Genomic DNA, 16,489 nt, shown 5'->3' with positions numbered 1-16,489 from the left:
CGTGTCCGACTCTTTGTGACCCCATGAATCGCAGCACGCCAGGCCTCCCTGTCCATCACCAACTCCTGGAGTTCACTCAGACTCATGCCCATGGAGTCAGTGATGCCATCCAGCCATCTCATCCTCTGTCGTCCCCTTCTCCTCCTGCCCCCAATCCCTCCCAGCATCAGAGTCTTTTCCAATGAGTCAACTCTTTGCATGAGGTGGCCAAAGTACTGGAGTTTCAGCTTTAGCATCAGTCCTTCCAAAGAACACCCAGGACTGATCTCCTTTAGAATGGACTGGTTGGATCTCCTTGCAGTCCAAGGGACTCCCAAGAGTCTTCTCCAACACCACAGTTCAAAAGCATCAATTCTTCAGCAATCAGCTTTCTTCACAGTCTAACTCTCACATCCATACATGACCACTGGAAAAACCATAGCCTTGACTAGACAGACCTTTGTTGGCAAAGTAATGTCTCTGCTTTTGAATATTCTGTCTAGGTTGGTCATAACTTTCCTTCCAAGGAGTAAGTGTCTTTTAATTTCATGGCTGCAGTCACCATCTGCAGTGATTTGGGGAGCCCCCCAAAATAAAGTCTGAGAGTTTCCACTGTTTCCCCATCTATTTGCCATGGAGTGATGGGACCCGATGCCATGATCTTCGTTTTCTGAATGTAGAGCTTTAAGCCAACTTTTTAACTCTCCTCTTTCACGTTCATCAAGAGGCTTTTAGTTCCTCTTCACATTCTGCCATAAGGGTGGTGTTATCTGCATATCTGACATTATTGATATTTCTCCCGGCAATCTTGATTCCAGCTTGTGCTTCTTCCAGTCCAGCGTTTTTCATGATGTACTCTGCATAGAAGTTAAATAAGCAGGGTGACAATATACAGCCTTGATGTACTCCTTTTCCTATTTGGAACCAGTCTGTTCTTCCATGTCCAGTTCTAACTGTTGCTTCCTGACCTACATATAGGTTTCTCAAGAGGCAGGTCATGTGGTCTGGTATTCCAATCTCTTCCAGAATTTTCCACACTTTATTGTGATCCACACAGTCAAAGGCTTTGGCATAGTCAATAAAGCAGAAATAGATGTTTTTTCTGGAACTCTCTTGCTTTTTCTATGGCCTTTATATATTAGCAATATATACCTCTTATCTTAGGTTTTGCCATTTTTCCAGTTTTTTTTTTTTTTTTTTACTGTGGTTTATAATTGTTTTGGACACCATGAAGTTCTCATTTTAAAAGTATTTACCTTTATGGTTTCTGCCCTTGACGTCACACTTGAAACCCACTTCACATCTGTACAGTACAGAAATCATCTATGCTTCATCATTTCACACTTAAATCCACTGACTGCTGCACTGCGTGTGGGATTGGAGTTCCCTGACCAGGGCTCCAACCCGTACCCTCTGCAGTGGGTGTGCAGAATCCGAATCTGGGCTTTCAGGACACTGCTGAACACACCTTCTTTGTTGGAAAGCTTTGGCTTCCATGACCTCCTCTGCTGGCATTCCCTCCCTTCCTCTGCCAAGGTCTAAGTTTCCTTGGCCACCCTGCCTAAGTTGCTCCCTAGGTTCTGGTGTTCCATTCTCTGACCTCCTTTCCATCAGTGTGATATTTCCTCCCCTGGGGCAGACTCACCCACTTCCACACTGTTGTTCGTACAGGACAAAGTTAACATCAAGTAGCATAGATGCACACCCTCCACCCCAACCAACCCCTACGCTCATCTCCAATCCCAGCTGCAGCATCCCATTTTGTTTTGCTGGCTGCACTTCACGGCGTGTGGGATCTTATTTCCCAGACCAGGGATCGAACCCTCGCACCCTGTACTGAAGGCAGAGTCTTAACCACTGGACTACCAGGGAGCTGCCCCCACTGCAGCATCACCCCTTCTGAACCTAGATCCCTGCAGGCTCTTTTCTGCCAGTGTTCCACTTCTTTCAGTTTAAATGCCAATTCCACATGAAGAATTAACTATTATTTCCTCTGTCTCTTGCATATTAGATGTGCATCAGTTAAGATCTTTCTGTTGCAAGCACAAACACTTACTCTGGTTAGCCAATTGAAAGAGAGGATTTATTAAATGGGTGCAGAAGTATGCCATCATGTCCATCATGGTCTGGCTGTAGGCAGGGTGGTGCACACAAGGGAGTCGCTGAGGAGAGTTTAAAGAAAGGAATTTTCTAAAAAGAACAGTCAGAGGTGAGGAGGTTGATGGGTGATGGTGCAGAACTCACGGCTGGCGACAGCGCTGTTCACCACCAGGAATATAGGAAGAATCGCAAAGAGGGGGGACCCTGCAATGCATAGCCCAGCAGGCAGAAAAGCAAGAAAATAAGCACCTCCAACTCCCTTCTCCTGCCCTGGGATCTCCTGCCAGCCTCTCCCATCAGCTGAACCCAACAGGAAGCCAGAAGGATGTGCATTCCAGCGAGGCCAGCCCCCTGGGCCACGCAGGATGGAGAGCAGAGGTAGCATCATGAAACTGAAGGAAGAGCTACACAACCAAAGACCAAGTCTGGAAAGCGTCAAGCATGCAGCAACCAAGGCCAAGGCCCAACAGATGCAGCTGATCCAGAGACAACAAGCAGGACTTCCCTGAGGGTCCAGTGGTTCATCTACCTGCCAGTCCAGGGCACAAGGTTGGATCCCTGATCTGAAAGATTCCACATGCCATGAAGCAACAAAGCCTGTGCACCCACAACTCCTGAGCCTGTGCTGTAGAGCCCAGGAACCCCGACTACTGAGCCCGTGCACCTAGAACCCGTGCTCCACAAGAGAAGCCACCGCGGTGAGAAGCCTGCCCATCGCACCTAGAGAAAGCATGCGCACAGCAATGAAGACCCAGCATGGCCAAAAAGATTAACACGCAAATTTTCAAAGAGAGACAAGCAGCCGCCTTTGATTATGACTTACACAGATGGCAGGGAGAAGATTAGCCAAAGGCAGCAGCTCACGTAGGCCTTGTTGCCCACACCAGAAAGGATGGTGTGGAAATCAAAGGGCTCATGGGTGTGAGATGTGGCCCTACCAGAGGCTGGAGCTGCTTTTAAAGACCCGAGCATAAAGCAGTGAGCACGTGCAGCAACTGATCACTGCAAATCATTTGACAAGAGAGAAATAACGTCTGTTTTATTATCCTTAAAGTTCACAGTGATGGGGGAATTATGTGTGGGAGTGTTTCCACCCTCAGGGGGAAGTGTGATTATGGTTAGGAGGGGCTAAGGGAAGCCTGCTCTTCCCAGGTGGCACAAGTGGTAAAGAACCGGCCCGCCAGTGCAGATGTGAGACGTGGGTTTGATCCCTGGGTCGGGAAGATCTCGAGGAGGGCATGGCAACCCACACCAGTATTCTTGCCTGGAGAATCCCCATGGACAGAGGAGCCTGCCAGGCTACAGTCCACAGGGTCGCAAAGAGTTGGACACGACTGAAGTAACTGAGCCTGTGTGCAACAAGGCAAGCCCAGCTTGATCCTTGGACCCCAAGGCCTGGCTCTGCTGGTTAATAAGCAGGTTAATAGCCCAGATAGAGGTTAATAAACATGCCCCTGGCTATCAGTTATTCTCCCAACAATAAATGTTTCTAGGGGCACCTAGGCAAAGACCTCCCCAAAAGAGGAAGTCATCGCCTTCGCTCACTGGAGTCAGCAGGACCCCTCAAGCCCCCACGCCAAGCGGAAAGGCAGCCCTACAGCTTGGTGGGCTGCAGTGCGGAGAGGAGGCCGGGCCCGCCGGGTGGCGGCAGCACCATGGGTAGGGAGTTGCTGCCCCTGTCGTGCCAGCACACGTCCAGGATGGGGTACAGCTTGCCCTGGAAGTCGGCCTGGAACGAGTAGAGTGGCCGCAGGTCATCGGGGCGGTCGGCGTCAAAGAAGGTGAGCTCCCCCTGCTCATAGTGCAGGTAGATGCCGATGCGGTGGGGGTGGCCCGGCACGGGCAGGGGCACCCGGGGGCAGCTGAAGGCCTCGTACACTCGGCCCTCCTTCAGGCCGATGAGCCACACGCCGTGCTCCGGGGACTTGCTCAGCTTGCCCTTGCGGCTGGCTGTGCCCTTGATGACCCCCAGGCGCCAGTCGCTCTTGCTGCCCACCACCACCTCCCAGTAGTGGCGGCCGCAGGAGAAGCCCCTGCTGGCCAGGACACATGTGCTGTAATCGAAGCGTTCGGGCTGGCTGGCGCGCCGCTGGGCCAGGAGCCCACACTGCACCACCGTGTTGCCCTTGGAGAGCTCCAGGAGCGGGTGGGCCGTGGCCGGATCCAGCTTGAGGGACTCTGGGGCTGGGGGAGAGAGAGGGGGGAGGTGTGTTCAAGGCAGCCGGCCCTGCCCAAGGGAGGCCGGTGGGAAGCCCTGAGCTTCTTGGAAGAACCAAGTCCCTCATCCCTGTATCAACAGGGCCTGGAAAGGGTAGGGCCGGAGCAGGCAACCCCGATTCTCTGAAGCAGCGAGTGATGCCTGAAGGGTGGAGAATGGGCCACTGTGAGCCCAGGCGTTCCGGCCAGGAACATGGTGAGGGTGGCCTGCCTAAGGCAGAGGTGCCGATGGAAGGACCTGGGAGACGGCCTGTTACGTGGGTGCCTCAGCTCCGCTCCCCAGGTCTTCTGGAGATTCTAACAACTGCAGTGGCTTCCGTGGGTATGCCAGCAGTGCAGTCAAGGACTGCACTATCCCACATGACCTCTGTGCGCGCTGTCACTGACCAGTCTCTATCCAAAATGTGCAAACAATGTTCATGGTTCAGAGATTATCTGCAGGTCTTTCTTCTCTCCCCTTTCTTCCCTTTTCTTAAAATATATTTATTTGGCTTCCCTGGGTGTTGTGGCACCTGAGATCTCGTTCCCTGACCAGGGATTGAACCCGGGCCTCCTACATTGGGAGAACAGTCTTAACCGCTGGACCACCAGGGAAGTCCCCCTTCTCCTTCTCTTATAGCAATCCTGTTTTCGTCTTTGCTGGGTGAAATCAGTCTACTGACTGTTTTCCCTCATATGCTAGTAATGAAGGAGTTAAATGTCTGAGTTATTTTTTGGCAAAGCAGCAGCTGCCATTTATTAAGCATTAAACTACACACACCCTCCCAGGTGGCAAGGTGGTAAGGAATTCGCCTGCCAGTGCAGGAGACCTAGGTTTGATCCATGGGTCAGGAAGATCCTCTGGAGTAAGAAATGGCAACCCACTCCAGTATTCTTGCCTGGAGAATCCCATGGACAGAGGAGTCTGGCAGGTTACAGTCCATGCGGTTGCAAAGAGTCGGACATGACTGAGCACACAAATCGCACACATCTATTTGGAATACACAGCCCAGCAAGGTGATCTCCTTACAGACAAAGAAACTAAGGTTCAGGGACTATAGATGAGGAAACTGAGGCTCAGGGACTTCTCTGCCAGTCCAGTGGTTAAGGCTCTGAGCTCCCAATGCAGGGGGTGAGGGGAGGGGTTCGCCCCCAGTCAGAGAACTAGATCTCACAGGCTTCAGCTCAAAGATTCCACAAGCTGCAACTAAGACCCAGAACAGCCAAATTAAATAAATAAATAGGAAACACAAGTCTCAAATTACACCACTCACCCAGTCACCACTTAGAGATGGAGGTGAGCTTGAGCACCCCCTGCTGGCAGAAGCCCAGCCCTGCACCCTCACTGTCAGCTGCCCCAGCCTCATACAGTGAAAGGTTTGGGGAGCAGCAGGACACGACTGAGCGACTTCACTTTTACTTTTCACTTTCATGCATTGGAGAAGGAAATGGCCACCCACTCCAGTGTTCTTGCCTGGAGAATCCCAGGGACGGGGGAGCCTGGTGGGCTGCCGTCTATGGGGTCACACAGAGTCGGACACGACTGAAGCGACTTAGCAGCAGCAGGGCAGCTGGGGCGGAGTGGGGCGGGGCAGGGGGGGTGCTCACCTGGCAGAACCTTTCGGAAAAGCCTTTTCCACACCGTCAGCTTGATGTCAGCCTGGTGCAGGCCTGGCTTGAAGGAGATGGGGCTGAAGGCACCTTCCGAGAGTCGGGCCTGCTGGAGCTCTGGTCTGAAGTCAAAGGTTCACAGTGATGACGGAGCTGCTCACCCAAGTACCCCAACCTTGTCACCCATGTGCAGGTCCATCCAGCTGAGTCCCCGCTCAGAAGACCGTGCACTTGAGAGGCCCATCATGTCCCCCCACCAGCCGCTCTCTGGGGCCCTGCCTCCATCCCGGAAACACTCCGCATCAGTAGCTCTCCAAGGGCAGGTGTGGGGCCAGCAGCATCACATCACCTGGGCCTTGTCAGAAATGCAAGTTTTCTTGGCTCCCACCCTAGATCTGCTGACTCAGAACTGATGACGGGGGTCCAGGGATCTATGGTTAAAGAGTCCTCCAGGTGGCTCTGATGAGCTGCTTGAAGAGCTCGACTCTGAATCAGGGGAACCCCGCCCCCAGCTCCAGCCAGAGTGGAAACCAAACTCAGCCAATCAGATCCTCTAGCCGTTCACTTAAGCCAATGCTTCTTACCCAGTTGTCCTTAAACTAAGGGAAATTGGAAACAAATAAACAAACAAAAACAGGGAGACACTCCTACGGCTCCGGAAGTGCAAGGGGAATACCTGGAGGCCACGGTGTGGTACTTCTGGAAGACAAGAGGGAGGTGGGTTAGGGCACCGAGGAGGCCATGCAGAAGTCGTTAGGAAGGGGGAGGCTCTTGGGGACATGGGGGCCTCGTCTGCTCACCCGGATGAACTCGTGGTGACTCTCGCTGCCGAACTGCTCCAGCACACCCGTGGCCTGGACCAGCCGCTCCCGGGCGCCCCGGGCCTGCTCCAGCTGCATGTCCAGGGAGGCTACGAGGCCGCGGGTGTGGCCCTCCACCCCCTCCAGGCAGCGGGCCTTCTCCTCGTCCACCAGGTGGTGGAGCTCCTGGAACTCACGGCGGATCACCCAGCTGAAGACATCGGACTCGTTCTGGGACAGGGAGAGGCTGATCAAAGCAGGAGCCGAGGCTGACCTCCGCATCCCCACATCCTGGCAGCTCAGGCCTTCCTGTGCCCTTCCGAGCGTTCTCGGTCCTCATCCCCGAGTCGGAGGGCTGACTCCTGCCAGGGTGTTCACGCCTGGATGCAGCCCCGGGGGGGGAGGGCAGCAGTGGCAGGGGAGAGGCTGGGCCCCCGGCACCCAGTTCAGTGCAGCGACTCCTCGTCCATCAGATGCAGTGATGCTGTCTCCCTCCCCGGGGTGAGGGAAGATTCACTGAGCTGACCTTCAAGGACACTGGTCTCCTGCTTCTGTTTCATGATTACCTGTAAGGCCGGGGCTCCACACCCTCTCAGCCCCAAGGGCCCCTCATTTAGGAATGGCGGCCAGCCCCTGAGGGCTGCAGCCTCTCCATGCCTGCGCTCTGAAGGTACCAGGAGGGCATCGAACAGGCTGTCAAGGTCAGACAGACACAGGTGGCAGAGGCCGGGCAGTCATGCCCACGCGTTAAGCTGTTTACCTCCGGGACTTGGGCTCTGAGTTATCTCGGTCCCAAGGACGTGGAGGACACAAGCCAACTTGGAAACAGCCCTGACGACTGTGGTGAATTCCCCCAGGAGCCTGTGCACTTTTTCCCACCCCGCCTGGAATGCTTTGAAATTCTGGCTTTATAGGGAAGGCGTGGGTTCCTGTAAAGGGCAAATCGGAGCTGGGCTCTGCAGGAAAGGGGAGGTGGCTGGCCCTGGGCGGGGGTCGCCGAGGGCAGGGGCACTCACCACAATCCGAGTCCTGTTGTTCACCAGTTTGGCGATTTGCTCATCTACCTTCGTCTGCTCCTGCTTCAGGTTGGAGATGAGGGCTGCTAGCTCCTCCTGGAGGCAAATGGGCCATGGGCCCGTGAGCCACGACCCCTTCACTCTCCCAGCCCCTGCGGCCAGGGTAGGGGGCAGCCCCATGAACACAAGTACTCCCAGTGGAACCAGGGAGCTACCTGGATACCCTCGACCCCCAAACAGGTAAGACTACTCAAGAATACCACAAACTGACGGCAGCAACTGCCCAGACAGAGGAGGGTCTCCTCATCATCCCTTTCTGTGACATTGACAGAGACGCTAAATGTGGTTATAGCCACCAGAAGTCACCACACAACATCCATGCAGGGCGACTGTCAATCTGAGGTCAACACTCCTTGCATAGAATGCTGCCTGTAGGGTACCCACCTGGTAAGCCTGCTGGGCACCAGCAGGTCCAGAATTAGTGAGCATTTGATCAAGAGTTATCACAAAAAGGCTGGCCCCAAGTGAAGTCAACAGTGTATGCAGTGGCCCGGGTTACACCTGGTGACCCCTCACTGCCTGTGAAGACCTGAATCCATCTCCGGCAGCCTTGGGCCCAGCCTGGATTTAGGGCCTCCAGGCTGCAATAAACTCACTTCCTCTGGGCTGCCCTGGCCCCACATCCAGCCTAACTTTAGGGGTCCACCAGAACCACCTAGACCACCATCTGGCTGCATGTTTTGACGGGAGCCCAGGTGCTCTGTGCCCATGGACCGTGCAGAGTATTCAGCTTAGATCATGCGCAAGTAGAAGTCGGCTGCAAGAGCCTTTCCAGAAGGGAACTGAGAAAAAAATAAACCAGCATGCAGATGAATGAACAGAGTCCTTGCTCTCCATAACAAGACAGCCGAGCTCATAGGAGAAGGGCACAGCAATAGTAACCCTCCCAAGGCAGAGAGAGATGGGACGAGTTCTTTCTCATCAACTGGGCCACTGTGAGTGGAAACAGATTGCACAAATAAAGTATCTCAGGATCTCAATCCACAGGAGAAAACGGGAATGCACGAAAGAGATCTGAGGGGACCTCCCTGGCTGTCCAGTGATTAAGACTGCACCTTCCAATGCAGGCGGTGCGGGTTCTGGTCTGGGCGCTAAGATCCCACATGCCTCATGGCCGAAAAACCAAAACATAAAACAGAAGCAATATTGTAACAGATTCAATAAAGACTTTAAAAATGGTCCATGTCAAAAAAAAAATTTTTTTAAGATCTGATAAAGGAACTGAATTTAGTTGCATCACAGAATCTTGAAATCACAAAAACCTACATCCAAAAACTAGGGTCCAAGCCCCCCCCAGCTCCGAGCCAGAGATGACAAGCTCCCAGCAGTCTCCTTTTCTGCCGGGCAGCCCTCTGCTCGTAAAGCTGGACTCGGTTGCACTGCACTGCAATTTTGCTTCCGCCTTTCACAGCCCCCTACAACTACTCTTGCCAAGGTAACCGACTCTTACTGCAGAATCTGACTGGTTCTTTTCAATCCTGAGCTGACATTTCACACAAGTGACTTCTACCTTGTCAAAATGCTCTGTTCCTCCAGTTTCCAGAAGACCACATGCAGCCAGCGCCCCCGAGTCCTCTGTGGATTCTTTCTGTCCCCTTCGGGGTTCTCTACCCAAATCTTAAGCCCCGAAGCCCCTGGTGGGCATTCTCAGCATCTTCCCCATCACCCTGCAGACTCAGCTGGTCAGTCTTCTCTGCACCTTGGACTGCAAAGACCACCTGCATGTAGGTCACCCCCGATCTCTTATTCCCAGCCTCACCCTCCAGTCTACACTCGGGCAGAGAGACGGGGCCACATCACGACTTTTAAACACTTCCGACACCGGTCGTCTGAATGAACCCCAGATTCCTTCTCATGTGACACAGGCCTTTTCATGAGCTGGCCCCTGCTTGCCTCCCCTCACTCCCAACTCACTGTCCCTTGAGCTGAATGGAATAATGTCTGATTCCTCAAATGTGCCATGCCGTTTGCTCCTCGGTCTTCTGCCCATGCTCTTTGTATACTCAGAATGCTTTTCCTCCCCTTCCTTTCAAGTCCTCCTCAGGGTTCAGGTCTCAGCTTGGCAGTCCACTTCCTCCAGGAAGCCTTCCTGATCACCCAAGACCATGCAAGAGCCATGTTCCAGCTGGGCTCACCTTTGCCTGTATTGGACCTCAACAGCAGCACCTGACACTCGGGATGGTGTCAGACCCCCAGACTGTGAGGGCTGGCGCAGTGAGCTCCTTGCCCACTGCTGTACCATGGACACCAGCGCCGCCCGGGGCACATGCTAGAGCTCCTTTCCCTCCTCTCCCAGGGTCGGAGGGGCAAAGAAAGGCTGCCCAGAGCACTTGGCCAGGAAATCCCGGGAGCAGCTTCCAGGGGGCCCTCTGCCTACACACGCTGCTGCACTTCCCTCGTCTCTTGAACTTTGTCATTCCTGGTCCTTACTCCCCCTGTCCCTACTGCTAAGCTCCAGGCCAGGTTCCCTATGACAATTTACCTCCAAGAGCCCTTCCTGCCCTTCCTTGATCGGTTGTCTGGGGAATGAAAAACTGGCCTTGGTTTGAATCCTAGCTCTGCCACTGACAAACTGTATGACCTTGACTAAGATCCTCATGCGTTCTCTAAGCCTGTTTCCTCATTTATAAATACAACAATAACCCCACTCTTCATAAACCTTAGATAAACAGACGAACTTAAGATGATATTATTATTATTATTCACCTTAAAAAGGCCATCTGCTAGTTCTGAGGCAAAGGTCCATGAGGGTAGGAATCCATTGATTCCACAAAGACATTTTGGGCATTTACGACCTGCCCAGCACGGTTCTAGGTGCGGAAACATCCCAGGGGATGAAACCAAGTCCCTGCCCTCACCTGCCTCAGGGTGAAGTCCCTGGAGGGCTCAGGAATCTAACGGAAAATAAAACTGGAGGTGGAGGGCAGTAGTTCAAGATGCAGGGCGCTCTCCGTCCCCCAGGGCGGCCCCGCCCCCGGCCCGCCTGCTGCCCCCAGCAGCCTCGCTGCCCACCTTCATGCGGCTGTAGACGGTGGGCACGGGCGTAACCCGGTGGTGCTGGTGGGCGCCCAGCAGGCCGCAGAGGCCGCAGATGAGCTCCTGGTCCTTCTCGCAGAATAGGCTGAGCGGGTTCCGGTGGTGCGCGCACAGCTGGGGCTCCGGGTCCCCTGGGAGCTGCAGGGCTTCGATCACCTTCGCCAGGGAGACGTTGGGTGGGGAGCTGCTGTAGTCCACCTCCCGCCGGCACTCGGGGCAGCGCAGCTCTGCGGCCAGGTGGCGCGACAGGGACGCCAGGCAGCCTTTGCAGTAGGAGTGGCCGCACTGCAGCATCAGGGGCTCCTTGAAGACCTCCAGGCACATGGGGCACTGCAGGCGGTCCTCCAGCTCGGGCACACTCACCTGCCACGCCATCCACGGCGCCCGCGGGGGCCCAGGGCAGCCTCCCTGGAGCCGGCCCCCTCCACTCCTTCAGCCCCCAGGCCCAAGGGCCCTGAAAGGAGAGGCTGCTAAGGACGCCAGCCTTGGATTCCAGCCCTGCCCCACGATGACCTTGGGTCTGTTTTCCCATCTTTAAATCAAAGGGCTTAAATGAAAAGAGCAGCCACTTGGAGGTCCAGGTGCCTACATTTTAAACTCAGATTTGGAGGTAAATGTGAAAGGGGCCACCTGCAGGGTCACCTGAAGTGACATTAACAATGCAAGCTCCAACCCAGCGGGTGTCCTGACCTAGAACTGGGCAGCAGAAACAAGCCAAGGTCTTTCCCAGTTTCTAGATCAGTTCTCAAACTGGCGAGAAGCTGGTGGAAGCAGTTACAACAGAATTCCTGAGTCACGCCATCACATATCTCCAATGAGCCCCAGAAATCTATGCTTACAAGAGACACCCCCCAGGCCATTCAGAAACATAGTTCTGTCTTAGAACAATACTGTCCAGGAGCTGGGACCTTGGAGCTGTCTCCTAGGCTCCCACCCTGCTCCCCTGTAAAAGCCAATTGGGACTGAAAAGCATCTCACCAGAAGTCAGCAGTGGCCCCAGGGAGAACCCCTGCACTGGCCTCTCAGGATCCTCCGAGCCCTCCAGAGGGGCCTCACACCAGCAACACGGACTCAATCTGCTCGGCCTTCTCTTCTCCCCAGGATGGGACGGCAGGGGCAGAGACCTGGGATTGTGGCCGGACACCTGTTCTACCTAGTCTCTGCCCCTTTGCTCCTCCCCTTTGCCAGAAACGACACCCCCCTCCACCCCTGTGCCCTCAAGGTCGCTGAGAATCAGGTGGAGGCTGGGCCACATCACGGGACTAGGGAGGGAGCCTCTGCTCTGCCAGCTCTGATAACGGCGGCACTCAGGTACTCACCTTGGCCAGGCCTGGGGGAGGGTCAGAGACAGAGGGACCGGGTACCTGCTCACACCTCTCAGACCTCAAAAGGGAGTGGACTCGTGCTTTGACACAATTCTCTCTCAATCTGTATCTCTCCCTCTCTCTCTTTAGAATTCTGAAGATGTTCTTGCTTCCCTAGATTTTAAAATTGATGTCTACCTTCTATAAAGTGCACAAACGTTAACCATACGCTTGAGGTACAATTCACACACGTGCATGCACTCTCAAGGGCAAGACACAGAGGACCGGACTTCCCTGGTGCTACAGTGGATAGGAGTCTGCCAGCCAATGCAGGGGACATGGGTTCGAACCCTGGGCCGGGAAGATCCACGGGCCACGGAGCAGCTAAGCCCACGCCCCACAACTACTGAATCCGCACACTCTGGCGCCCGTGCTCCGTCCACACAAGAGAAGCCACCACAGCAAGAGACCTGGGCACCACGAGGAAGAGGAGCCCATGCGAAGCAACGAAGACCCAGAACAACCAAAAAAGTGAACCAAAGTAATTAATTAAAAGACAAAGATACAGAGAAGCTTCTGGGTTGGTGACCGTACCCACGTGCTGGGAGGGTGCTGCACCTCGGTTCCATGGGAACCCAAGGACCTGTGCTCTGGACTCTTCCGGATCTCACCCTATGTACCTCTTCATCTGGCTGTTTATTTACATCCTTTATAATAAACTGATAAATAATTTTAAAAAAATCAAGCTACAGAACATTTCTAGCACCCAGAGTCTTTATCACATGTCCCTGAGTCAGAACCCCTAACAAAGGGAGCCGCTATCCTGACTCATATCATCATAGATTAATGTGGCCTGGTTTCCTTTTTTTTTTTTGTCTATGCTGGGTCTTAGTTATGGCATGTGGTTTCTAGTTCCCTGACTAGGGATCAAACCTGGGCCCCTAGGTATTGGGAACTCAGAGCCTTAGCCCCTGGACCACCAGGAAAATCCCCGACTGGTTTTGAATTTCAAATAAACAGAATTACCTATATATTATTTTGTGTCCAAGTTTTTAGTCAACATATTGAATTATTAAGTTTTTTATTTTTATTAAATACATTTTAATACATTTTTATTAAAATCTTTCAATGGTTTAACACAAAGATAAACTCAAATGGATTAAAGATCAAAATGTAAGACCAGAAACTATGAAACTCTTAGACAAAAACATAGGCAGAACACTCAACATAAATCAAAGCAAGATCCTCTATGACCCACCTCCTAGAGTAACAGAAACAAAACAAAAGTAAACAAGTAGGACCTGATTAAACTTAAAAGCTTTTGCACAGCAAAGGAAACTATAAGCAAGGTGAAAAGACAACCCTCAGAATGGGAGAAAATAATAGCAAATGAAACAACTGACAAAGGATTAATTTCCAAAATATACAAGCAGCTCATACAACTCAAGACCAGAAAAACAAACCACCCAATCAAAAAGTGGGTAAAAGGCCTAAACAGACTTTTCTCCAAAGACATACAGATGGCTAACAAACACATGAAAAGATGCTCAACATCACTCATTATTATAGAAATGCAAATCAAAACTATCATGAGTTATCACCTCACACCAGTCAGAATAAAGTTGATAAAGTGAAGTCGCTCCAACTCTGCGTCGTGTCCAACTCTTTGTGATCCCATGGACTGCAGCCTACCAAGCTCCTCAGTCCATGGACTTTTCCAGGCAAGAGTACCAGAGTGGGTGGCCATTTCCTTCTCCGGGGGTCTTCCCAACCCAGGGATTGAACCCGGGTCTCCCACATTGCAGACAGACGCTTTACTGTCTAAGCCACCAGGGAAGCTGGTCAGAATGGCCATCATCAAAAAGTCTACAAACAATAAATGCTGGAGGGGGTGTGGAGAAAAGGGAACACTCTTGCACTGTTGGTGGGAATGTAAACGGATACCGCCACTATGAAAGACAGTATGGAGATTCCTTAAGAAACTAGGGATAAAACCACCATATGACCCAGCAATCCCACTCCCAGGCATATACCCCGAGGAAACCAAAATTGAAAAAGACACATGTATCCCATTGTTCACTGCAGCACTATTTACAACAGCTAGAACATGGAAGCAACCTAGATGTCCAGCAACAGATAATGGATAAAGAAGTTGTGGTACAGATACACGATGGAATATTACTCAGCCATAAAAGGGAATGCCTTTGAGTCAGTTCTAATGAGGTGATGAACCTGGAACCTATTATACAGAGTGAAGTCAGTCAGAAAGAGAAAGATAAATATCATATTCTATCACATATATACTGATCTAGAAAAATGGTACTGAAGAATTTACTTACAGGGCAGCAGTGAAGAAACAGACATAGAGAATAGACTTATAGACTTGGGGAGAGGGGAGGAGAGGGTGAGATGGATGGAGAGAGTAACGTGGAAACTTACATTACCCTGTGTAAAATAGATAGCCAACGGGAATTTGCTATATGGCTCAGGAAACTCAAACAGGGGCTCTGTATCAACGTATGGCTTGACACCTATGGCTCATGTTGAGGTTTGACAGAAAACAACAAAATTTTGTAACGCAATTATCCTTCAATAAAAAATACACTAAAAAAGTCTTTCAATGGTTTAGAAAGATAAATATTTTCTAAATATTTGTTATACAGTCAATAAATATTTTGGTTATACCATATTATGCATGTCACAGGAGTGTGGAGGGAAATCACCGAATGGAAAAGACAGAGGTGGGTGTTAAGAAACAAGGATCTTTGGCCCAACATGCCACCACCACGGCAAGTCTAAGCACTCATGCCTGCAGGAGAGGTAGGGCTGTGACTCCAGTGACAAGCTGGACCAAGGCCTGGTATAGACAGGTAGAGAGTCAATTTTATTGAATTCAACAAATATTTATTGAGAACCTCCTGTGTTGAGCACTGCGCTGGGAGGCTCAGACCGTAAAGAATCTGCCTGCAGTGCAGGAGATCCGGGTTTGATCCCTGTGTTGGGAAGATCCCCTGGAGAAGGAAACAGCAACACACTCCAGTATTCTTGCCAGGGAAACCCCATGGACCATAGGGCTTGGCAGGCCAAGGGGCTCCATGGGGTCACAAAGAGTCATGACTGAGCATCCAACACAGAAAAAACAAGACAAAGCTTCTGTCCTTTTGGAGTTTATAATACATAGGGGTAGGCCACAAATAAATGGGATAATAGAACAGCGTTATATGTAACATATAATAAAATGCTTTGCAGGAAGTAAATGGGGTGATAAGAAAGAGGCAGATGGGGTGGCAGAATGCATCTCATTTAAAATGTACCTCAGGCAAAGCGGGTAGCAAGTGCAAAGGGCCTGAGGCTGGAAAGAGCTCAGTACAGCTGACCCTCGAGCAGCATGGGGTTAATCCTGACACACTTTAGTCGGCCCTCTCCATCCATGGATTCACCCAACCACGGATGGTGCCGTGCTATGGCCTTGACTGTTGGAAAGTATCCTGTATAATTGGACACTTGCGATTCAAATCCCTGTTGTTCAAAGGTCAACTGTATTACGAGATCCACCAGAGAGGAGGCTCGGGTGGCTGGATCACAGGAAGTCAGAGGGAGCCCCAGAAGATGAGGTCAGAGGGGCTGGCAGGGAAGGCCTGGTAGACCAGGGCAAAGGTTTGGATTTAATTTCAAGGGCGTTGGGAGCTATTGGTGGGTTTAAAGCAAGGGAATATGATCTGATTTATATTTTTTAAAGATCACTCTGGCCACTGTATAGATATGGATCACAGTGGGCTGAGCACTTGGGTGGATGGACAGTGATGCCAAGAAGATCAAGGTGAAAAAGGCAGATGGGCGAGTCCAGAGTCAGATGCCTGAGAACAAGCAGGTGGAGCGACTGAGTAGCCCAGCGGTCTGCAGACTTCAGTAGAACTAAGAATCACCTGAGGGCTTGTAAAACAGAGGCTTCTCAACCCAGCCCCAGGAGTACGGGGATGGACCCAATTTTGTCCCAATTTTCAAAAGTTCCCAGGCAACACCGCTGCTAGTCTGAGCACTACACTTTCAGAGCCACTGGAAAAGTCAATTGCACTCAAACACCTGGAGCCCTGGGGCCCGGGGAGGCTCTGGGCTGGCTGGGCGTATCACATACGTAAACCTGTGGGAATGGTTGGGCTCTCAGGGATTGGGAATTGAGAAGGGCGGGGGGTTCATAGGGCCCTGAGACTGCTACTGTTTAGAGATCAGGAACAGGAAGACGACTGAGAAGGGACAGCTGGGCTGGTAGGCGGAAAATCAGGAGTGTGTGGTGGCCAGGACAGTGTGGCAGGAACAATGACTGCCCAAAGCACGTGTGCAGGCTAGTCGCTCAGTCGTGCCCAACTCTTTGCGACCCCATGGACAG

General features: G+C 52.0%; 1 protein-coding gene across 1 annotated transcript; it reads right to left on the bottom strand.

Moving 5' to 3' along the window:
* Positions 1 to 2,040: 2,040 nt before the first annotated feature.
* Positions 2,041 to 11,960, bottom strand: LOC101116793 (E3 ubiquitin-protein ligase TRIM50). Its single transcript, XM_027961437.3, has 7 exons — positions 11,777 to 11,960; positions 10,775 to 11,252; positions 7,703 to 7,798; positions 6,687 to 6,917; positions 6,563 to 6,585; positions 5,884 to 6,008; positions 2,041 to 4,263 (listed from the first exon to the last, which is right to left on the bottom strand). Exons 2-7 carry the CDS (start codon positions 11,171 to 11,173, stop codon positions 3,674 to 3,676), a joined length of 1,464 nt encoding a protein of 487 aa, XP_027817238.2. The 5' UTR covers positions 11,174 to 11,252; positions 11,777 to 11,960; the 3' UTR covers positions 2,041 to 3,673.
* Between the last annotated feature and the right edge of the window lie 4,529 nt (positions 11,961 to 16,489).

The sequence above is a fragment of the Ovis aries genome, chromosome 24 (genome assembly GCF_016772045.2).
Source record: "Ovis aries strain OAR_USU_Benz2616 breed Rambouillet chromosome 24, ARS-UI_Ramb_v3.0, whole genome shotgun sequence".
NCBI classification, from domain to species: Eukaryota; Metazoa; Chordata; class Mammalia; order Artiodactyla; family Bovidae; genus Ovis; species Ovis aries.
Note: the sequence above shows the minus strand (reverse complement) of the source record. Positions and strands in the feature narration are given on the sequence as shown.

Excerpts from the sequence above, each read along its gene's own strand:
- LOC101116793 (XM_027961437.3), bottom strand. The coding sequence starts at position 11,173 with ATGGCGTGGCAGGTGAGTGTGCCCGAGCTGGAGGACCGCCTGCAGTGC. Across the intron at positions 6,009-6,562 it reads TACCACACCGTGGCCTCCAG|ACCAGAGCTCCAGCAGGCCC; the intron begins GTATTCCCCTTG and ends CTTTGACTTCAG. Across the intron at positions 4,264-5,883 it reads TTTCCGAAAGGTTCTGCCAG|CCCCAGAGTCCCTCAAGCTG; the intron begins GTGAGCACCCCC and ends TCTCTCCCCCAG.